The following is an 18,270-nucleotide window of genomic DNA, read 5'->3' as shown; positions in this document are numbered from 1 at the left end:
AAATTATGATATGGCTATAGATGTGAGAATTAAACACAAAAAAGTTGACAAAGGCATACATAACACTGCATGTTTTCATGGGTTTGTTTACATGTACACCCTGGCATAGCACTTCTATACAAAAATCACTTCTTAACGATCACAGTTAATGCTAACTTGTGACTTTTAAATGCAACAGAAGATATCTTACATCAAAAGGAAACAAAAAAGTGCAAATTGCTTGTGAAGAATATAACAAAACTGCATTCATTTTGTTTTTAGTGAATTGCAATACATTAGTTAGTTTGCAACAATTGGGGCTATGGTGCAGAACAGCATTTCACAAGAAAGCAATTGATACATGTGATACAGTTTATAATGTAGTACCTTGGCATTCAGGAAAACCATCTGGTATCATACATTTAAATCATTGTGTGTGCAAGTTTATATATAAGTTTACTGACAAAACTGAACTATTGTTGACATGGCACTTAAATGGTAGGCAAAATATTAATAATTTTGTTCACGTGTAAATGGTGACTAATACTGAAGATACAATGCACAAATATATTAAAGTGATACTACAATTGGTTTTGTACAATAGTTCAAGTTTCAGGCGAATCCATACAAAAGTCAGATTTTTGACAAATCATAGAACAAGTCAAGCAAGGTGGCGTGGGACCATGCCTGAATCGGGCAGGAATCACGACAGAAACTTCCATCATGGTTGGTTAACTCAGGTAGGCCTGACCACTCAGAGTTGTCAAGGTGAAGCTCATGAGTCACTAAGTACCTTTTGATGAACACAACAGTTTCTTTTAACTGTTTTTCACCCATCAATTGTGCAAAGTGCAGTTTTGCTCTCAAAAAGTACCCCACCGGCCAGAGCCACTCAGGACCTTGATGATAGTTGAAACCTCTTGCTACTGTCTTGTCACTCGAGTCATTTCCATTGTTATAGTCACCACGATATTGCGAATCATCTGGATCCAGAGTTTTCATCCCAAGCGGTCCCAGCAGCTTGTTTTGGGCGATGTTAAGTGCATCCCAAGCATGTTTGGTATCAAACAGCTCAGGGGCATACACCATGGCCAAAGGAAAGTTCGGTCTCAACTGGTAGTCACACCATGGGTGAAATGCTCCAACTGTGTCCTTGTAAATGTGCCGCTTATGCACCAGATGTGACTGATCATCATCTCCAACAAAAAAGCACTTCTCAAAGTTGGCAGCAATTTTGGAGCTCCAATCTGACCAGGCTAGCTTTGTGATCGGGACATTTTCTTTTTTTATAAAAACCCCATCGTAAGGGTACTTTCCGCAGTTGTTGGCACGTTGCAACCAACTGACTGTTGATTTGCAGAGAGCAACTAGCTCAACAGCGGAACCGTCGCGTGGAGTTGCAGGCACTCCCTTGTTCCCTGCTTTCTCACTGCTTCCCATCTTATCACACCAGGTTCCACAGTTATGTTGGTTTCCACCAAACACAAAACCAGTCTCCGGATTCACACCAACACTTACGTTAAAGCCAAGATCAGACATGTCATTATCAATGCCAGGTCCAGCACCACGCTCGCGGAATGATATGCCATCAACATGGCGCTGCAATGCCTCCTGCATTACATCATACAGTGGCTGTGTTTTAGCACCAACTTGCATAGGGTCACTGTCATCGACAGGGAAAATTCTAGCAACAGGCATATTGAGCAACTTGTAGCTGTGCATCTCACAGTATTCCTGAATGCACTGCAACCAGAACCATACAGCGTCACGGCAGTTGTACCTGCAAATTTTGCCTTCCCCTAGTAGGTTTGGAATCAAGCCATGACGAAGACAGCCAGCAAAAGCAAGAATGAGATTTCTGGCATCGAGGTATTGTCCTGTGACAAGCAAAAGACCATGAAGTGAAATAAAAGTGTCACGTCCCCAGCATCGCATAACTCCTGCACTAAAGTGAGGAAGACCAGCAGCCATTGACAAAGTCAACTGCTTGGTTTTGTCTTTTTCATCCACCAGTAGGTCTTCCAAATCAGGATTGATAGTTGGAAGGCTAGCACCTTGGATACAAGCACATAGTGAAACAGCTCCCAAGGCCAACTTTTTTACAAATATGTTTGAATCTCTGACAAAAGGGCACATGCGATTCCACGTTGCCTTGAGAAGCTTTGCATAAGTAGCAGTAATGATGGGTTCGAAATACTTTGGAACTAAATATCGTGGAACTTGTCCCAACACAGCAAAGCACTTGGCAAACCAGTCTCCAAGCTCTTTGGTTTCTTTGTGCTTTTGAAGTCTTGTAGCAGTATAGTCAAACAGCCAATTTCCTTCACGTAAGTTGGCACAGAGTGGATGGCCGAGGTCATTGTTTGACCTGATTTTTTTCATAGGCACTGCTATACCTGCTATTCCACAGTAGTTAAGTTCTTGCCAACCAGGTATGTCATATGCAGAAATCCCAAGCCCATCTGATTTTTCCTCTTCACTGCATTGGTAAAGAGCTCTATGCAATGATCTAAGATCCAACGTGGAGATTATCTTGTCAAATTTTGAATCATCACTTTTAAGATCTGCAATAATCTGGCGAACAGCTGAGGTTGAATTATCAGCTTGCTCCAGCATTTTTATCCTTAAAACAACTACACTGCCAGGGGGAAAATGAGTGAATTTTATATTACATGCACTGCCGCCATTTGCAGGAACAAACTCACAGCAGGTGCTCATTTCAAGTGGTATATCAGTTTCAATGTCATATGCATAATTTCCTACTCCATTAACAAACTGTGTGTCCTGTGCAAAAGCCTGTAAAATCTCTGAAGTGCTAGCATTGGATTTTGCTGGTTTGGCTTCCATTGATATTCCCATTATTTGGCCTTCAATGGTCAGAGTAGGGACACTCTTTGATTCCATGTCACGGAAAGATGTGTAAGCAACCATTACATAGCTGTAATGTGTGTGTGGGTTGTGTCTTGTAATGGCCACAACATCAGGGGTGCGTTGGTCAACAAACACTTGGGAGAAGCCATTGAGTGCCATTGTCTGATGGAGAACATTTAGCAGATGCTTAGCAGCCACCATACCAGACTTGCGATGTGAGCAACCAGCATTGATATTACCACCCCACTTTGGGTAAAGGCGTTTCTCATTCACTACATGGATATGGTGAGGTACAAGCTCATCGTGGCCTCTATTGCTGCCTACAGCACAACATGCCATGAAGACCACTGCACTCGATGGCAAAGCATCATGAATACTGTGTTTCTTGATCAAACTTTCATTGTCATGCGTTACATCGTAGAAGAGTGCGTGTGCCCTGGATGGTTTGAGAATTTGTGTCCCGGGTTGGGTGAAAGATGCTATCTGTTCACCTCCATACAAATACACAAGTCTACCCAACTCATTGCTATCCCAAGCCGGAAGAGCTTCTCTAATTAGAGAAGTAATTCCTATCCGATTGACAAAGATGTTATCCACTTGTTCACTGCCAGTGAAAAGCTCAGCAAAGACATAAATATCTGGACGGACCTTTCTAGCTGCATCCAACATGTATTCAGCAACATGAATAGGTGTGCTGTGACAATTGTCAATCCTAATACCATGAAATATCTTTGCCATGCTTTCGGTGTATTTTCGCATTCTCTGCCATAGTGCAGGGCTATCTTCGGGCTTTTGTCCATAATTCAACTTAACAGCATCACCCCAGCAAATAAGTTCCCTTCTCAGATATACCTTTGATGGATACTCAGCGAAATTTTTCAACACATCAACACCCATCACCCAGCCATTGTGAGCCATCACCATTCTTCCATTTTCATCCTTGTTTACAACAGTTTTCTCTTCCTCCTCCACAGATGTGTCTGCAACTGGATGGCAGAAGTAAGATGTAACCAGCGGGTGCTTCTCATTAATTTCCCTCAGCTTTGGGCCATGATCATCCAGTCTTTCATATTTGACTGTTGCAATAATGTTGTCCACAGCAGCTTTGATATCTGACAAAATAGTCAATTTCATACTGTCATTTAACCATTTCAATGTACTACTGTAGTATTCTAGGGCTTTGTGAACATTGCCCTTGGTTCCAAGATAAAATTGAATTAGTGCCATGTCAGAATGAATGGTGCAGCCAAAACGTTTAAACAGCATGTCCTGTATCATTTCAACTTTCTGTTCTGGATCAAAAGCAAGTTTTTCTGCTTTGCCTTGATTAATTGCATCAGAAAATGCCTTCAACTCTTTTTCTACATCAAGCTGAAAAAACTCCCAAATCTTTAGTTTTGGAAATATGTCTTCTTCTAAAATCTTCCGCAGCTGTTTCAGTCCCTTTTCACAAGAAATGGTCCTCTCCGGAAACTGCTTATCATATTTACCCATCTTAATATCCAAAGTCAAGTGCACCAAGGCTCTGTCTATTATATATGCAGGTTTTAAATATGGTGAGTTTACCAAATTATATGCACTTTCAGGGTATGATTTTAGCCATTCACTATTGGTTGCAGTGTGGTTCCAGACCAAGTCAATAGCACTGAGCATTGACCAGTCAACTTGCATCTTATCAACAAAAACTTTAACATCATTAAACGATACAGATCCATCATCTGATAAACTAGTGTTCAAAGCTAATTGGTCTGCGATGGAATATGAAGAATTAGATGATCCAAGGAGCTGGATGGGGGTAAAGTGCAGCATATTGTAACCAGATTCTTTAGAGACCATCAGACGCTCAGACCAAGTCGAAAATTTTCCAAGTGACTTTGTCAATACTGTGTGCATGCAAACTGCATCCAGGGGCAAAACCCTCTCATCTGCTCCGATTTTAAATGTGGGGTCAACTAAAAAGTACCCACTGCCAGATTTTACACCATCACAGTTAAAATAATACTGAAATGATCCAGCTCTGGATAGCTCTACTGATGCATAGCAATCAGCCTTGGTGTTTTTCCATTTAACTGGTCTGTATTGGCTGCGGTTAAAGCACTCCGCATCATGTGGTAAGTTGGTATATACAGTTACCTCTCTAGCAGCAAGAGTGGGTCCAAGAACAAACCTCAAGGTCCAGCCTTTTTGCAAGCGATAAAGTGTACTTTCATTGTGTTCTCCATACACAAGTTGCAAAATTCGAATCTGGGTAGGTGGACTTGATGCAGAGACAACCATATCAATAATAGAAAACAAAGTTTAGAACAAAACAAAACAACCAGCAGCTGTAAAGTTACTGGAAGGCCTGAAAAACAATTAATATTGCTTTTGTACTCAAAAAAAAAACACATGTAAATTTTGCATGATATGCTATCCTATTGAAAAAAGTCTGCATTGCAAAGCAAGAATTATTTCCGGTCGTGTTGCATTTCCATGGACGTTAAAGACTTACGTAAGATGACCTTCACGTTTGCAAAAACAGGAACCAAAGTCGCAACCGCTGTACAAGAACAACAAGACGCGTATACTGCTGGAAATAAAAGGATTCAGTGTCCTTCTTAGTTTTAAATCTTTTCTAAATATCTTAATCGTATCACGAATGGAAATTCCAAAATTAAAAACAAACGACATGCATTCGAGCAGCATTATTAGATAAAAAATCCTAACAATTTCGATTGGCCAAAGGGGCACGCAGTACACAAAGTTAGTTAGTAGCCAACTTCCAGTACATTAATATCACATTAGCGTGTAACCATCACAACAGAACGTTTTATAAAATATGTCATATCATGTGATAAAAAAATTGCTTCCTCTGAGCGGCGAGCGATAAAATAGTTTTGTAGCTTAAACAACAATCAGGCAAAACAGTTACTTAATATTCCTATCAGTGTATTCACGATTATTATTTTTTTCTTCTTATCGAAACTCCGCCGTTTCGCCAACACGATTAAAAAATAAATGAAATGATTGCCTCCGGGGTTAACATTTTATACGCTTCAGTAAATCTATGTCATGCTTCAACGATAGAAGGTTGGGATTCCGAAAAATTCCCGCAATTGGAAGTTGGTTAAGTGTGGGTTTTTGTTTAACGGAAGTTATTGTAAATGTCGACTCCAAGGTCAACGTTCCAATTATAACCAGCGAAAAATATGTCGAAATCTCGAAACAAACTGTTGACAGTTGCACTACACTACAAATTTCAAGGTATTGTTTATCTTTACTGTTGGTTGTTTTTTGCCACGTTTTTTGTTAATTTTGTTTTTGTCTTGCGTCTTCCATCATATAACATGTTCGATTTAAGGGCCTGTTGGGCAATTTATAACGGAATATCAAACTCACAAACTGGTAAGAGTCAGAAAAACTGTCAGAAAGCAGAAACAATTGGGAGAAATTCCAAACGAGGATGTTGTGTTGGAAGAGCATCCAGACTTAAAGGTAACTTATGTTTGGCACATATAAAAGAAACTTTACATCAAATATTTAATTAAAACATTTTTATAAAAAATTTACCGATAGTCTGTGTAATATATATTAGCTAATGCATTAACACACGAAAATAATTGCGATTGTCTGAGCAATTAACGATCTCTGATAAAACATCCCCCATGCAAATAATAAACTTTCCACACTGGCTTTTATGTATAGACGTTGGATCCTAATCACTGGAAAGATCAAGATCATTATGCTGTTTTGGGATTGCCGAAGCTCCGACACAGAGCAAGTTTAGATCAGATCAGAAATGCATGTAAGATGTTTCATATTATCCTACACAAAATCATGAATACATTCACAGCTGTAATATTTCATGCAATGACATAATTGGCATGATCGCCCCACACCTACATTCACAGCTGTTTGAATTGACAGTTATTAGTAAATAGTATTTAAACCAAAAACGTCACCAATACTGTGAATGTAGGTCATTAGGTGGGTATAAGTTGGACCATACACACTCCCATCTCTTATTTACATTTAGATTTATGCTCACTGTGTCACAGATAGAAAATGCGTTTTGAAGCATCATCCAGACAAGCGTCGTCGTGCTGGTGAAAAAGATATAAATGATTGTGATGATTACTTCACTTGTATTACACGTGCATATGAGACTCTGCGCTCTTTGGAGGGCAGAAGATCTTATGACAGCATTGATCCAAACTTCGATGATGACTTCCCTTCCGTAAACAAAAATTCCAGGTACGATAATGTCCCAAATGAAATGGAGAAAATATTTTTATTCAATTCATCAAAAGTAGTGCAAAATCAAACAAGAGTTTCTGTGATGTCTTTGGCATGTTATGTGTAAATAGTAGTGCATTAGTTTTTATATTCCACACTAAAAAGCTGTAAACAGTCATCCAAAACTTTTCTTTTCTAGGGAAAACTTTTATGAAGTGTTTGGTCCTGTGTTTGATCGCAACTCCAGGTGGTCCATTGAACCAAATGTGCCATTTTTGGGAGACCGCTGGTCATCTGTTGATGAAGTTGACACATTTTACAACTTCTGGTATAACTTTAACTCTTGGAGGGAGTATTCATATCTGGATGAAGAAAACAAAGAAAAGGCAGAAGAGTATGTTTGCTGATAAAAATTTTGCTGTAATGTAGCCAAACATGTCAAAAAGCAACCAATATTTTGTGCTGTAGTGCTTATGAAAGGCGTTGGATGGAAAAGCAAAACCGTGCTGCGAGGGCCACAAGGAAAAAAGAGGAAAATCAAAGAATTCGTCAACTTGTGGACAATGCATATGCCTGTGACCCCAGAATTAAACGTATCAAGGAAGAGGAGAAAAGGAAACGGTAACATTGTCGTGCTTTACTTCAGTTTGTCATCACGTGTTTGTTTTTATTGCCAATGTGTTCTTCTGTAGGGAGGAAGAAAAAGCTGCAAAAGCTGATGCTGTTCGAAAAGCCTCAGAGAGAAAACTTGCTGCAGAGAAAAAGATAGAGAAGGAGAAAGCAGATTTACAAAAACAAGAAGAGGAAGAGAAAAAGCAAAAGCAGATTGAGGCAAAGAAGGAAAAAGAAAAAGAGAAAAAACTGTTGAAAAAAGAGAGGCAAAAATTAAAAGCATTTTGCAAGGTATGATTTTGTTCATTTTGCTTATTTTGAAAATTAATTTGATCTTTGTATTCTTGCATGAGCAGAAACACAACCACTTTCGAGAATCAGAAGCAGAACAGCTTGAAATGATGGACAAAATCAATCACCTCTGTGTTGTCCTGGACGTTATTGAAATACAAAAGCTTAACAAGGATATTGAAGGATGTGATGACAAAGCAGCTAAAACAGTCGTTGAAGAAGAGGTGGGTGAATGAAATTGACTTTAGGAATCAGCGCTTTTTGCTTTTAGCAGGATCTCATGTCTTTCAATTTTTTTCAAAAATAATTAACATTAATTTTAGTTATGCAAATTGCAAGCCAAAGTGGACGAGGAAAAAAGAAAGCATGTTGAAACCTCATCAGGCAAGGCTAAAAATGGTACTGGCTCTGGAAATAAAAGTGGTGGGATTTGGTCATACGAGGATCTGCAAGTTTTAATCAAAGCAGTCAACTTGTTTCCAGCAGGAACAAACAAAAGGTTTTTGTCTTTTGCACATACAGTGGTTGTTGTAAATGATTTTTTTTAGTAAATGATTGTTTGTGACAGATTGCTTCCCAGTATATGAGTAAATTTATTACCAACTTAGTCATTTGACCCATGTTTTGAATGATCAGCAATGCTTTTATTATTTAACATTTCTTACTATATCAGTAAACGTTTTCTCATTTTGTTGGCAGATGGGATACAGTGGCCAATTATGTAAACACACATTCGAGTGTTAAGAATCGCAGTGCCAAGGACTGCCTTGGTCGTGCCAAGAATCTCAAAGAATCTGAATTAAGAGCCGAGGCGAATCAGAAAGCATTCGCCAAGTTCCAAGAGAAGCATGCAGCCGAAAGTAAATCAGAGCCCACTGATAATGTCATCACCCAGCGGTTTGGTAAGTTTTGTAACGTTATTGTACAATTTTCTTGTTCTTATTGTTCATCTTCCATTTCGCTTTTCTTGTTTAGTAATATTACAAGCTGTATTATTTTTTCTGTTTTCCTATTTTGTTAACTTATCAATGTCCTTCATGCTCAATTACACTCCAATCACACATGACCTTTCTTTTAACTTATTTCATATTTAATTACCGTTGTGCTGGCTACCACACATATGACTTTTACCCAACATATGAAATTTTAAAAAGCAATTGATGGGTTTTCGTACAACTATTTTTGGTTTTGCGAATTAAATTGAACAGAACTGATATAATGGGTTTTGGCCTCTCATTCAATATTTTCCTCACAGACGGGCCCCGTGCTTGGGCGAGCGACGAACAAAAAAGGCTGGAGCAGGCTTTGAAAACTTTTCCAAACAGCACGCCGCAAAGATGGGACAAGATTGCGGAGTCGGTTAACAGTCGAAACAAGAAAGAGTGTATGTTGCGTTACAAGGTAAACGTCATAGAGAAGATTGTGTTTAATGCTACAATGCTACACATGATATTAATACTCCTCGTTGGCATAGTATTGCAGTTGTTATTGCTGCCTATTGTTGAAGCATTTTTGAAGTACTTGATACTCATTGTGATTTTTTTACTTTTAGGAGCTAGTTGAAATGGTGAAAGCGAAAAAAGCGATGAGTCAGCAACAGGGCAAGAAAACGTGATGTTGGATGACGTATGCGCTAGGAAATTTTACCAATCGCCGCCTCTGCGTTGTGTCCATGCCCACCATCAAGTGGAATTGTTTGTTATACTATACATTTTCGTCAATAAACAACGCGCGAAAACGGTTGTGTGTTTGTGCCAACTCTCTAGTCTACAGAGAAAAGACATTCACGTGTGGTGGAAACTTGGGGAGTTTTTACGAATTTTGAGTCGACTGTAGTGAAAGTAGATAGAATTAAATTTTGAAATGAGAAATGATTAAATTTACACGAAAAAAATTCCCTATCGTAAACTAGGTAAAGTTCCTCAAAACTATATCAACAAAGTGACGATTTTTCGTAACTACAAAAACAATATTCATGCTGTAGAGAACCAACTCAAAAAGCGTGGACACAAAGTTGTTCTAGTAACATTTAAAATTCAGCTCATAAAGGGTTAGACTTCATCCGAAACCTAACTAAAAGCTATTTCGACGTTAAAAGATTTTTATTATTTAAAACTGTAACGCTAAAATGATTTCTAGATCACGATGCAATCACGCGGGAAAAAATAATAAAATATAAAATGAATAGGTTGACAAGTTCCATTGGCGATAAGGTGTAAAAGATGTCAGGAAAAAATCGGCATAGTCTTGCATAAGCGCTTTGTTGTACGCTTAGTTTAGTATACAGATTTAAGCATGCAAAACGCTGCTACAAATAATAAAATCTCGAATAAAAACTTTAAAACATGCATTACAGGGATGTTGCAAACAAGCCAGGTATTTAACAAATGCATTGTGTGCACCATCTTTAACTTGCAGGCTTTCTTTTAAAACGAATTTTCCTACAGCCCGTATCCGTTTTTCAATGACTCTCTAGCGCGAACTGTTGTAAAGAATTCTTCTTCGTTGCATTGTCATTTGAGCGACTGCCTTGGCGAAGTCTTGAGCACTTTCTCGTTCAACTATGGGGTTGAGACTTCTCGGGGACCTTCGTTTTCGGAGGTTGTGGCCGCCTACTATGACGCCCTGTAGAAACAAATCGTACAGTGCTATTTCAAGTGGAAAATACTGTCACGCACAAAAACTTGAGGATGACCGCGCAGGTGAAATCAATGTTTATGATACACCAGATGACTTCAATTTAAAACGTTCTCTTTTGAATTATTGTTATTAGGGTAATATCGTGAATTATTTTTGTTGTGAAAAATATCTTCAGTGCAAGAGCACTGTGAAATGATTCTTAATTTGCAAACAGAGGCAGTTCCAAAAAAGCTTGCAGCAAACCTTTCCAGTGTATACTCACCGCTCTCCTGCACGAAATTTTACCCCAACAACCAAATAGCTTCAGAAATCGACCCAGTAACAAACCATCGCCCTACAACCTAACGGTTGCAAATGTAAACGTACCTGGGCCTGCGTGACACTCTGGTTTAATTGTTCCATTATGGAGATGTCGGATGACACGCTTGATCTTCGTGACCTTCTTCCTCCTCCTGGTGGAGTGCCAGGACTCTCCGACTCTCTGTGAGGAGTGGAGGACCTTCGGAAGGATCTCATCATTGCCACAACGTGCTCCTCGCCTCCCAATGAAGAAGATCTTCGGCTTGAGCCGGTTCTGTAGCTGGAATACGACGATTCAGACCTGTGATGACGAAGATTTGAATTATTTTCGGTTTTCAGTTTTATTGCGCTAATATGGCTATGAAACTGAGTACAAAATCATGCGCATGAACAAAGTTGCACCGAAAATAAGCACATGTGCATTTTTTCATTCTATGACATCGATTTTGAAAAATGGCCGGTTATTTTTTAAACAAAGATGAAAAAGTTACTTTAACATAGTATTTCAAAGCCGAATTGGGTAATAACCACTTTTCTGGACGCGAACGTACGCGTGTTACTTCTGTTTATCAAACTTGTTTGAACAAAACTCCTCGACAACCGGAAAAGCATTGTTCAACTTCGCCTTGGTGCAGAAATGTCTTGAGAGTGCCACATAATTGTCGAATTGATACAAACACGTTGGACACAAGAACGCGCCGAGATCGGGTGGCGATAATAAGCGCCATTGGGCAACGCAACCAATGCGGCGGTGTCGCATATCAAGGCGTGAAACAGAATCGCTCGTGAAAGACAATAGATAGGCGTGGTACATTTAAAAGAAGCACATTTTGTCGCGAGGGCCAAGCTTGACCGGTTTAATAGGCTCAGTTAGCTGCCGAAGTAGTAGTGACGACCAAAAATGTCGAGCAAAGAACAGACAAACCAGGATTTAACGAAACCAGTCGGCTTTTTCAAGGGTTCGTTCGGCTACCGGATGTCAAAGAAGGTCGCCGAATTGACCCAGGTCGTTCACATGCTGTTCACTAAGAACCACGAACGAGAAATCGAGATAGACGAAATGAAAGAACAGTTCCGCAGCGAGATTGCGCGCATGGCCAAACTGGTCAAGTCCTACCTGGACTCAGTAGAGTATAAAGTCCGCGAGATGGAACGGAACAGCAAGCGACAGGTGAACCACGTGACCGATAACCGCGCGCAGATCCTGCACGAAGCCCAGGAGCGTTTGGAGGCTTGCAAACAGGATCTTTTGGAAGAGAAGATGGAGACGGGGCGGTTGAGGGACCTCCTCACGCGCGCGCACAAGGATAATGAACGCGTGAAAGGCTCACATGCAAAACTGGCAGAACAGATGTTGGATTGCAGCAGGAAACTTGACCAGTGCCTTGAACAACTCGAGAACTACAAGCGTGCAAACAGGGTGGCTGAAGACCGGGTAAAGTCGGTGGATAAATACTTGGCAGAGGCGCGGAGAGAGCTCATGAGCAGGGAAGAAGACCTGAGAGGAGCGCAGCAGCAAGTGCTCCGGGCCAATAAGATGCTGGAGGACAGCAGTAGAAACGCAGAGGAATTGACGAGGAAATTGCAAGCACAGGAGGCGGAAAACAGCCTTTTCAGGAGGCAAGCGAAGCAGGGAGCAAAGAAGGGACAAAAGGGAAGACCGTGGGTAAGAGGTTATGACATGTAATGTAATTTACGTTTCAACGATACGTATACACATTGGAATTGGATAACGAGCATTCTGCAGCAACCGCTTATTATGGTTGTGGTGAGTGATAAAACGCTGGCTGCCGAATACGATATACATAACAGATATATGTTCGAAAAATAACAACAGTTTTACATACGTTTTAGTATGAAAGGCCCTGTGTTTTATTTCATGTATTTTCCCTTATTAAGGGGGAAGTGTTCAGTTTACCCTGATGCGCCATAAGAACAAATCGTAAAGGGTGATCCATACTTTGCACTGCGTTAGGCTGGAAGCAGTTCCTACAATAAATAGTTAAACTGCGCATCCTGTAACGGCCAAACCACTGGCAAAAAATTGATAAGCTATCGTTGCAGGACGCCGCGAGAGGGCGCGACGGAGACGCGGAAGCCTGTCGCGAACACCTGGAAGAACTTGAACGAGCGAGGAAAGAAATCGAGCGCCTGAGAATGGAAATCACCAACAGGGAAGGAAACTTTAATCGCGTTTTCACTAAGTTTCAACCTGTCATCGTTTCCAACGAGAACAGGCATCGGTCGCTAGGCAACGAAAGTGAATTACTCATGGTGACAACGACACCCACCGGGCACAATCGCGGAAAAAAAGGCACGTTACCACACATAGACGGCCTAGATGGAGAGGTGTTTAACAGTAGCCCGGTGATGTCCACTGCATCGGGCAGTAGTTTGACAATTCCTTCATCAGCCGGAAACCGCGGGAAAAAGAACGGTCATGTTAGTCCGGATAAGGCGACGCAGAAGTTCAGGTTGATTTTCACCAATCAATGATGTTCTAACATTGCGTACAGTTTGTTTTCTTTGCGTACTGGGAAGGCGCTTGATTAACCAACCTGCGGCTGTACAGCTTTTTGGGTACCTAAATTTTTCTACCATATGATATGGCCCCTATTTTGATTAAATACTTGTTGTATTCAAACTTTACATTAGTATTTATAAAAGTGTTGGTAAATAACGTACCCACTGTCGTCTGGTATAAATGTATGGTCTTCATCATCGGAAAGAAGATGTGAGTTAAGCATTGATGTATTGGAGTACGATGACTCTGCAAAAGTTAATGCCCCAATTACGTCACCTTATTAGTAACCCAGCAAATGTGATTGGTACTGGTACCAGCATGAAGTATGACACACATTGCCCAATGGCTCAAAACGATGGATTGGTGTTGTTTTGTGATGAATCGTAGTAATATTTATTCTTACTCTTACTTTTATACTTTATTTGCTATGGGATAAAATAAACATAGAGATTTCATTCCATTTTTGTGCTTACATGGACATAACTTTGGGGTTTTTGACTTGCTACATACCTGCAACAGTGCTTGTTAAGGTGGTGATAAGTTGTTCGTCCACTTTCAACATCTGACTGTGGTTTGGATCTTCACATGGCCTCAAAGACTGACTAGTGACAGGCACCAAATTCTAATAAAAACAATATTCCACTTGATTCAAGATACTTTGAAAGTAACTGTTAAGTTTTATTGATTGTAATTGTAAACATGATCAATAGTGGCTGAAAATTTTATGCTTTTAGATTATGTTAAACAAAATCACAGAACTGCAGCAAAATTTTAACCACATTATTTAACTTTAAAAATAGTCTGAACCAGAAATAAGTTAAAAATCAAGTTTATCAATTAAATTTTAGAAACATAAAGGTTTACCCCATTTGGTTTCTGTGGAGTGTGGGATGTTGTTTGGTTGTGGAAGCTGTGAACACTTTGTTCTTTAAGCAGATCTTGGAGCTCCTTATTTTGTCGTTTTATTTGATTCAACAGTTCGTTGTTGATTTTGTTGTAATCTTTGTACCTAATACATAAAAAAAATAGTTTTATATTTTAGATAGACCAATGACTCATCACTGGAAATAAGTACAATGTAAAAACAATTCACACAAGAAGTAATCAGGGTAAAAAACAAATGATACAGTACATACTGTTTTTTTTTGCATCATGAACATTACCTGTCAGATACGAGTGTAGTTTTAAGTGCTAAGTAATTAAACACAGAAAAGAACAGAGTTCATTTAACAAACACCACACTTGACTTCTCTATTTCTGCTTCCATTTGAGATGTAAGTTACCTTATAATGCATACAAGCATGACAATGAATGAAATGATGCTGTATGTTTTTCGACACAACCACATGTCGTGGTAGAGAGTTTCTGGCAGGACTGTGTCCTCAGGCACTCCCTCAACTTGCCCAGATACTGCAAATGGAAAAGCAACTAATTGATGGTATCACAACCAAGACAAACCACGACACATTTAATTCATAAAATCGACAGCATATTTGCACCATGGTAGGCAGATTATACATTAGGAGAAACACCTGTTCCACCTAATAAAATGTCAAGGCATCATTTTTAATATTGCATGAATAAAATATCACACTCGTTATAAACCCTATCTAGTACACCACAATGCCATTATGTTATATTTAAGTAATGTTATCAGAAATACATATGTAACAGGTCACTCACCCATATGGTAGTTTACAATGAGCCTTTCTGTTATAAAGTTAAGGGTGAGCAAAATAAAAAGCCAGAATCGTGCAGAGGAAGATCTATGTGTTGATGTTAATATGTAAGCTAGAAGGGCAGCTCCAACATAAAACCCGAATGTGTAGACACTTGTAAACTCCCCCAACACAGTTTTCTGCAAAGCTAAAATAGCAACAGAGATTTAACATGGGTTGTCATGCCAACAGTTTTTTATCACAGAAAGTTGCATACCAAAACTTTACAACAGCTAACTTGTAGTTTTTTATTGATTTTTCTGAGATAAGTTTTAATTTAAATAATTTGAAGGGATTCTGGTTGTACAAAAGTTATACTGGTAAGACAGCAAGCAGTCCTTACTTGCAACACGATCAAATACTTCGGCAAATAAAACTCTCTGCTCTCTAATAATGCTTTTTGTTTCTTCATGCGAACGCTGGACATCGAGAACAGACTTCTGCATGTTTTCACGCAGCATCCTTTCATTTTTTAACATCTCCGCTTGATTTTGCAAAGTTCTGTTTTGCCTCGTTACCATTTCCTGGGCAATTGCCGAACTCTTTTCCAGGGTGGTCGCTACCTCTTCAGAATTGTCAGCGAGGCGTGTAATCGTGTTTTCAGTTGCTTCATGCCAGACCTAAAGCCAAATTACTACAGTTAAATATTAATTGACATAACAAGTTGTGAATTTTTTATTTACTCAATGTTTTTCAATTACACACAAACATTTTCCCAAAACAGGAAGCAATTTAATGCAGTGCTTACATAGTACTGTTTATCGCCATTAAAGCTTAATTAAAGACAATTTTAATTTGCAGACTGTTTACTTGACTTTGTAGATGAAAGCATATTTGCTGTGTATGGGTAAAAAACTCTGTGTAGCTATTAAAAGCAGCATCATTGAGATTTTTTTCAGAGGCACAATATGAAATGGGCATATCAGCATCACATTCAGGTATATCTCTTCCTGCACTCTGTAAATACCAAAATTCATCTCTGTTATTTTTTTGAATAAACACAAAAAAAACATAAACAATAATAATTATTAACAACAGTTAAGATTTCTTGTGTTAGTTAAGATGCAAAATGATACAAGCCTTTAAACAAACTACCTGCAAGTGACATCGAGCAAATGCGTAAGCAATCCTACGTTGTTTTTCATCACTTAAATTTCGACAGCCTGCTTGCAACACTTCCAGTGCCTTTGTCCAGCACTGAAGAAAAGCAATTGATAAGTAAACATTTCTGAAGCACATGAAGTATATGAATATAGGCTGTTGGCCATCAGCCAAATTGGATTTAGGTGTTTTCAGGGCCGTGTTGCACTGTCAATGTGCAGACTAGACACTTTCTTGTATTTTTTGGCGCACAGATTGCTCAATAAATTGTAAAAAATAGCATGACATTTTTTCCAACATACAGTCGACTTAATCGATAGTGCATATTTATATAAAACGCATACCTTGCCGTAACGCATATGCTTGGTTTGTTGATAAATTTTTTGCAGCTGATTTCTTGCAACCTCAGAATCTTCACTTTTTTGCACCTCAAACTGTGTGGTGGTAGTGCAGAGCACGCCATCCAGGTAAAGGAAGAAAAAAAAGCAATATTTATATTTCAAAATCATAGTTCAGGATTTCTTTCTTTGATACAAAACAAGAAGCAGAAATGTTTGGATTTCAAACTTGGTAAAAAAATAAATAACGTTAAATGCTCCAAAACCATTCGCAAAAGAATTCGTTCATATCAAACTGTCAAACAACTTCATAACAGGAGGTTTGCATTGTGCAACTTCTCAAATGTTCCCGCAATCGCAATGCCGAACAGCGGTTGATAGGCTGGATGAGAGGGCGGACTCGGGAAATCACCAAAACTAACTATTTCAATGCACTTTTCCAACCGTTTATTCTTGTTGTTGTTCGGAGGGCATGATTGTGCGAATCATATGAATTTTTGTAATATGCAAGAAAAACTTGCAGTATTTTATGGAAAAACTTGCAGTTCAAAACTGCTTACCAAATCCAAAAATCTTGTTTTTGTTTGAACAAAGCCAGATAAACACAAACAGTGTGTTTTTTTTTCACTACCCAAATAAAAGATCACAGATTAGTAGGTTTACACGCTTCGCCGCCAAGTTGGACCAGCCACTTTTTCCTGACAAATCCGAGCAAGAATTAAAAACTCAAGCTCCCTGTGAAGTTTGAACTCGCGACCCTTACCATATCGGAAAATACTACTACACCGGGTCACAAAGTTTTTTCCAAACTTGATCCACATATAAGTATGTATAAAGCAGAAATCTGTGCGAATTTTAATGATTAGGCGTGAACAGGGCCACCGCCTGTTATTTTTGTTCATAAATTTGAGTTGAAATACTACACGAAATCGTAGCGTTAACATTCGCACAGATTTCTATGTTACATAGGCTTATATGTGGATCAAGTTTGGAAAAAGCTTTGTGACCCGGTGTAAAAGTATCTTCCTACCATATCAGGCCCAACGCTTCACCAACTGAGCTACAGGAGCTCAGCGGCTTCATGGGGGTTATTGAGGCCAAGGTACACCGGTGCGCAAGCGCACAATTTGTCAGGCAACCTTCAGATCTACGTTGGCGATCTCAACCACTACAATCAGACATCGCAGTAATGTTTCAAGCAACGGCATGATTGGTCCCAGATTTTTTTTTGATATTTGTTGGCCATATACTGTGCCAAAACCCATATAGGACGTGGTTTGCCACAGGATCTGTCGAACAAAACAACAATTAATGTAAAAAAAACTTTCGAAGGAAAGGTCATAAGGGTTTTTGTTTGCGGTGAACAATATAGGTGACAAAGATTACAATGTCTGACCTATCTTGTCGCACCGTGGCGCGCTACGACCGCGCACGAACCCTAAATAAAAGCGCTGTCAGACGCCCTCGCAATACTGTGTTGTTTGTTTTGTTCTCTCTCAGCAACGGCTGGCGGAAAGTCCCGTTGCTTCGAGAGCGCGAAGAAAAAGGTATTTTTTTCTTTTAGTTGATTGAAATTTTCCATTGCACTGCTGTCTGAAATCAGTCCGTGGTTTGTTTTGGAGAAGGTGGATAGTGTGTATATTTCACGCTCGTGGCGTATTTGAACAGAAACATGGCATTG

General features: G+C 39.3%; 4 protein-coding genes across 5 annotated transcripts; 2 read left to right on the top strand and 2 right to left on the bottom strand.

Moving 5' to 3' along the window:
* Nucleotides 1-6: 6 nt before the first annotated feature.
* On the bottom strand, nucleotides 7-5,190 carry LOC145901854 (glycogen debranching enzyme-like). Its single transcript, XM_082989659.1, has one exon. It carries the CDS (start codon nucleotides 5,125-5,127, stop codon nucleotides 613-615), a length of 4,515 nt encoding a protein of 1,504 aa, XP_082845785.1. The 5' UTR covers nucleotides 5,128-5,190; the 3' UTR covers nucleotides 7-612.
* A 746-nt stretch (nucleotides 5,191-5,936) lies between these two features.
* Nucleotides 5,937-9,701, top strand: LOC145901863 (dnaJ homolog subfamily C member 2-like). Its single transcript, XM_082989670.1, has 12 exons — nucleotides 5,937-6,093; nucleotides 6,191-6,324; nucleotides 6,535-6,634; nucleotides 6,888-7,083; nucleotides 7,265-7,459; nucleotides 7,534-7,686; nucleotides 7,758-7,968; nucleotides 8,034-8,192; nucleotides 8,292-8,467; nucleotides 8,668-8,870; nucleotides 9,224-9,369; nucleotides 9,521-9,701. The coding sequence occupies exons 1-12, from the start codon at nucleotides 6,039-6,041 to the stop codon at nucleotides 9,581-9,583; spliced, it is 1,791 nt and encodes a 596-aa protein (XP_082845796.1). The 5' UTR covers nucleotides 5,937-6,038; the 3' UTR covers nucleotides 9,584-9,701.
* A 417-nt stretch (nucleotides 9,702-10,118) lies between these two features.
* LOC145901864 (uncharacterized) lies at nucleotides 10,119-16,773 on the bottom strand. The gene is made up of 11 exons (XM_082989671.1): nucleotides 16,596-16,773; nucleotides 16,246-16,347; nucleotides 15,961-16,107; nucleotides 15,494-15,770; nucleotides 15,116-15,298; nucleotides 14,716-14,842; nucleotides 14,297-14,441; nucleotides 13,943-14,054; nucleotides 13,594-13,678; nucleotides 10,975-11,209; nucleotides 10,119-10,593 (listed from the first exon to the last, which is right to left on the bottom strand). Exons 1-11 carry the CDS (start codon nucleotides 16,758-16,760, stop codon nucleotides 10,441-10,443), a joined length of 1,731 nt encoding a protein of 576 aa, XP_082845797.1. The 5' UTR covers nucleotides 16,761-16,773; the 3' UTR covers nucleotides 10,119-10,440.
* Nucleotides 11,793-13,511, top strand: LOC145901869 (uncharacterized). Of its 2 annotated transcripts, none has more exons than XM_082989676.1 (2): nucleotides 11,793-12,574; nucleotides 12,973-13,511. In XM_082989676.1, exons 1-2 carry the CDS (start codon nucleotides 11,810-11,812, stop codon nucleotides 13,402-13,404), a joined length of 1,197 nt encoding a protein of 398 aa, XP_082845802.1. In that variant the 5' UTR covers nucleotides 11,793-11,809; the 3' UTR covers nucleotides 13,405-13,511. The 2 variants fall into 2 exon arrangements, with proteins under 2 accessions (XP_082845802.1, XP_082845804.1); XM_082989678.1 differs by having other exon boundaries at nucleotides 12,961-13,511.
* Nucleotides 16,774-18,270: the final 1,497 nt, after the last annotated feature.

Source organism: Ascidia mentula, chromosome 5 (genome assembly GCF_947561715.1).
Source record: "Ascidia mentula chromosome 5, kaAscMent1.1, whole genome shotgun sequence".
Lineage (NCBI taxonomy): Eukaryota > Metazoa > Chordata > Ascidiacea > Phlebobranchia > Ascidiidae > Ascidia > Ascidia mentula.
This window is presented reverse-complemented; position numbering and strand designations above follow the sequence as displayed.

Bases quoted from the DNA above. Each gene is read 5' to 3' on its own strand.
- LOC145901854 (XM_082989659.1), bottom strand. From the start codon at position 5,127: ATGGTTGTCTCTGCATCAAGTCCACCTACCCAGATTCGAATTTTGCAA.
- LOC145901863 (XM_082989670.1), top strand. From the start codon at position 6,039: ATGTCGAAATCTCGAAACAAACTGTTGACAGTTGCACTACACTACAAA. The intron at 7,687-7,757 runs GTAACATTGTCG...GTTCTTCTGTAG, and splicing joins GAAGAGGAGAAAAGGAAACG to GGAGGAAGAAAAAGCTGCAA. The intron at 8,468-8,667 runs GTTTTTGTCTTT...TTTTGTTGGCAG, and splicing joins CCAGCAGGAACAAACAAAAG to ATGGGATACAGTGGCCAATT.
- LOC145901869 (XM_082989678.1), top strand. From the start codon at position 11,810: ATGTCGAGCAAAGAACAGACAAACCAGGATTTAACGAAACCAGTCGGC. The intron at 12,575-12,960 runs GTAAGAGGTTAT...AAAATTGATAAG, and splicing joins GACAAAAGGGAAGACCGTGG to CTATCGTTGCAGGACGCCGC.
- LOC145901864 (XM_082989671.1), bottom strand. From the start codon at position 16,760: ATGATTTTGAAATATAAATATTGCTTTTTTTTCTTCCTTTACCTGGAT. The intron at 15,771-15,960 runs GTAAACAGTCTG...ATTTGGCTTTAG, and splicing joins GCTTTCATCTACAAAGTCAA to GTCTGGCATGAAGCAACTGA. The intron at 14,843-15,115 runs GTGAGTGACCTG...TTCCATTTGCAG, and splicing joins CATTGTAAACTACCATATGG to TATCTGGGCAAGTTGAGGGA.